This window comes from Salvia splendens, chromosome 16 (assembly GCF_004379255.2).
Source record: "Salvia splendens isolate huo1 chromosome 16, SspV2, whole genome shotgun sequence".
Taxonomy (NCBI): domain Eukaryota; kingdom Viridiplantae; phylum Streptophyta; class Magnoliopsida; order Lamiales; family Lamiaceae; genus Salvia; species Salvia splendens.
Genome location: NC_056047.1, coordinates 22374333 through 22378162, shown reverse-complemented (window position 1 = coordinate 22378162; position 3830 = coordinate 22374333). Strand labels below are relative to the sequence as shown.

The following is a 3830-nucleotide window of genomic DNA, read 5'->3' as shown; positions in this document are numbered from 1 at the left end:
GGTAGTAATTCGGTGCTTGACACCAAATTTTTGTAACACGAGCTCGAGCCACCTATTCTTGAAGTGGGACCCCCCATCGCTAATGAAAGCTATTGGAGCCCCGAATCTTGTGAAGATGTTCTTTTGCACAAAGCTAATCACGACCTTGGAGGAGTTGGCGTGGGTGGGGATAGCCTCTACCCACCTTGAGACATAGTCAATCGCCAAGAGTATGTATTGATGCCCGGATTAAGGTGGAAAGGGACCCATGAAGTCGATCCCCCATACATCAAAGAGCTCCACCTCCACAATAGTAGTCATGCGCATCTTTTTCTTCTTCGAAACTCCCCCGGTCCTTTGACATTCATTGCACTGAAGCACAAAGGTTTGACAATCTCCATAGATACTCGGCCAATAAAGACCGCATTGAAGCACTTTCATCGCCGTTCGGTTGGCTCCAAAATGTCCTCAACTAGGACTAGAGTGGCACTTCCTCATCACAACTTCCCATTCATCTTCGGGAATGCATCTTCTTATCACCATGTCGGCACATCGCCTAAACAAGAACGGCTCGTCCCAAAAGTAGAACTTGACGTTGTGGAAGAACTTCTTCTTTTGATATGCCTTGTACTCTTCGGGGATGACTCTTGCCACCAAAAAGATCACAATATCGGCGTACCACGGAGATGAGCCTTGAGTAAAGAAAAGATGCTCATCGGGAAATTCTTCATTGATGGGCACCTTCAGATTTTCACCTTCAAAACAGTGCTCTAATCTTGATAAGTGGTCAGCCACCACATTCTTGCATCCCTTCTGGTCCCAGATCTCTAAATCAAATTCCTGCTGCAGTAGGACCCATCTTATCAACCTCGGCTTGGCATCCACCTTGGCAAAGAGGTGGCGGATGGCGGCATGGTCTGTGAACACAATAGTTTTCATCCCGATGAGATAGGGACGGAACTTGTCGAACGAGTATACCATCGCCAACATCTCCTTTTCTGTAGTAGTATAATTTGCTTGTGCTGGATCCAGTGTCCGGCTTGCATAGTAGATCACCCTGAATAACTTGTCTCTTTTCTGCCCCAAAGCCGATCCCACGGCTATATCACTGGCATCACACATTATCTCGAACGGCTGTGACCAATCTGGTGAGATGAGCACGGGTCCACTCACAAGCGTCTTCTTCAATGTCTCGAATGCCTGCAAACATTCAAGAGAAAATTCAAACTTTACATCCTTGGCAAGTAAATGACATAAAGGCCTTGCTATCTTAGAAAAATCCTTAATAAAACGCCTGTAAAACCCGGCGCGTCCAAGGAAACCCCTCACAGCCTTCTCATTAGATGGTGGTGGCAACTGCTCAATTGCCACAATCTTGGCTCTGTCTACCTCTAGTCCTCCTGCAGAGATCTTGTGCCCAAGCACAATACCATCTCTCACCATAAAATGACACTTCTCCCAATTGAGCACCAAGTTTGTCTCTTCACACCTCTGCAAAACACGGGTCAGATTTTCTAAACAATGATCGAAGGAGCTACCATAGACGGAGAAGTTATCCATAAAGACTTCCATATCTTCCACCATGTCGTGAAAGATGGACATCATACACCTCTGAAAGGTGGCTGGGGCATTGCAAAGGCCAAATGACATTCTCCTGAAAGCATAAACACCATAAGGACAAATAAAAGCAGATTTATACTGATCCTCTGGGCAATTAAGATCTGATTATATCCGGAGTAGCCATCTAGAAAGCAATAGTACTCATACCCCACCAACCTATCTAGCATCTGGTCAATGAATGGGAGGAGAAAATGGTCTTTCCTAGTCGCGACATTGAGGGCTCTATAATCTATGCATACTCTCCACCCGGTCACCAACCTAGTGGCTATCATTTCATCATCTCCCCCTTTCACTACTGTCATTCCCCTCTTCTTAGCTACCACTTGGGTAGGACTTACCCAATCACTGTCCGATATAGCATAGACAATCCCGACATCTAACCACTTCAACACCTCTTTCCTAACAACATCTTGCATTATTGGGTTAAGTCTCCTTTGGTTTTGAGCTTTGGGTTTAGACCCCTATTCTAGGATAATTCTATGCATACAAACCGTAGGACTTATCCCCTTAAGGTCCGAGATAGACCACCCAATTGCACCCCTATGCTTCCTAAGCACTCTCAGCAATTTATCAAGTTCATTAGTAGTGAGTGAGGATGATACAATTACCGGATAAGTAGAATTCTCCCCGAGAAATGCATACTTAAGGTGTGAAGGCAACGGCTTAAGTTCCTCTTCCTTCTCCTCTTTCTTCTCCTCATTCGGATCCCTTAATGGCTGGAATTTCTGTCGAAGCCTTGGGACTTCCTCAGACGAGTTATGAGCTCCTACAAAATTCAATAAATCATCATTGGGTTCAATAACTTTAGTATAATAAGGAGAAAAGATAGATTGCGATAGGCATCGTTCCAATTGGTCTTGTGGAGAGATGGCTCGGGCCATCCCTCTCACACAGTCATCGACCACTTCAACCATGTTGCAGTGCTCCGCTCTCCTTGCATCCTCGTCATCATGTCTTTGCATCGCATTGTAGATAGAGAATGTGACGCTTTCATCATTAAGTCGGAGTGTGAGCTCTCCCTTCTGCACATCAATCATTGCCTTCCCTGTAGCGAGGAAAGTTCTTCCCAGGATAAGAGGAACATTTCGGTCTTCCTCCATATCAAGCACCACAAAATCCACGGGAAATATGAAGTCATTGACTTTGACGAGTATATCTTCAACAATCCCCCTAGGATACGACACAGATCGGTCGGCCATCTGGAGTGTGATGGTAGTGGGCCTCAGTGTCCCAATCTTCAACTTCTGAAAGAATGAGAACGGCATAAGATTAATGCTCGCTCCCCAATCACATAGAGCCTTGCCCACTTGGCTATCCCCCACTATGCATGATATAGTGAAGCTTCCAGGGTCTTTCATCTTAGCAGGCAGCTTCTTCTGGATAATAGCACTGCAGCTCTCCGTCAGATTGACGGTCTCGAGCTCCACCCATCTCCGCTTCTTGGAGATCACTTCCTTCAGAAATTTTGCATATCTAGGCATTTGCTATAATGCCTCTACCAACGGAATATTGATGTGCACTTTTCTGAATATGTCAAGAAACCTAGAGAAGTGATCATCTAGTTTCTTCTTCTGCAGCGCTGTGGAAATGGAATCTTAACCTCAGCAGGGGGTGCAGGTATCACGGTGCTTGCCTTGGGATGCGGCACCTCTTCCACTAGTTCTTCTTCTTCCACCACCTCTTCTACAACTGTCTCCTCTTGATAGATTTTCTCCTTCTCTGCAGGCATGGTTGGGCCTTCATAGCTCTTTCCACTTCTCAGATTAATGGCTTTGCAATCCTTACAGTCTTTAGGATTTACTACCGTTTGTGAAGGGAATTGTCCTGGTTGATGCTGAATACCCACAGCCTGTGAAATCTGGCTCATCTGGTTATCGATGCTCTTCATGTGAATATTCAAGTCATTCACATTAGCTTCAACCTGCACTAGCCTTTTGTTGGAGTCTTTCATGCACTCTCCCGTTTGTTTCATAAAACCATTAACACATCTTTCAGCTCATCCTTTTTCGGTTCTATGATTTGGCCATCTGATACCTGGAATCCGGGTGGTGGTTGCAAGGCATTATTTGGGTTCTCGTAGGAAAAGTTCGGATGCACCTTGTTTCCATAGTGGTTGTAATTGCCTCCTCCTTGGATGGGGTGGTAATTGTTGAAATTTCTGTTATTGCCACCTTAGTGAACGTAGGTTACATCTTCAACTCCTTGTTGCATCACAGTCCCAACCTGCCTTG

At 45.3% G+C, this 3830-nt stretch overlaps 1 protein-coding gene across 1 annotated transcript; it reads right to left on the bottom strand.

The window, feature by feature from the left end:
• Positions 1-2060: 2060 nt before the first annotated feature.
• On the bottom strand, positions 2061-3080 carry LOC121770360. The gene has a single exon (XM_042167101.1). It carries the CDS (start codon positions 3078-3080, stop codon positions 2061-2063), a length of 1020 nt encoding a protein of 339 aa, XP_042023035.1.
• Between the last annotated feature and the right edge of the window lie 750 nt (positions 3081-3830).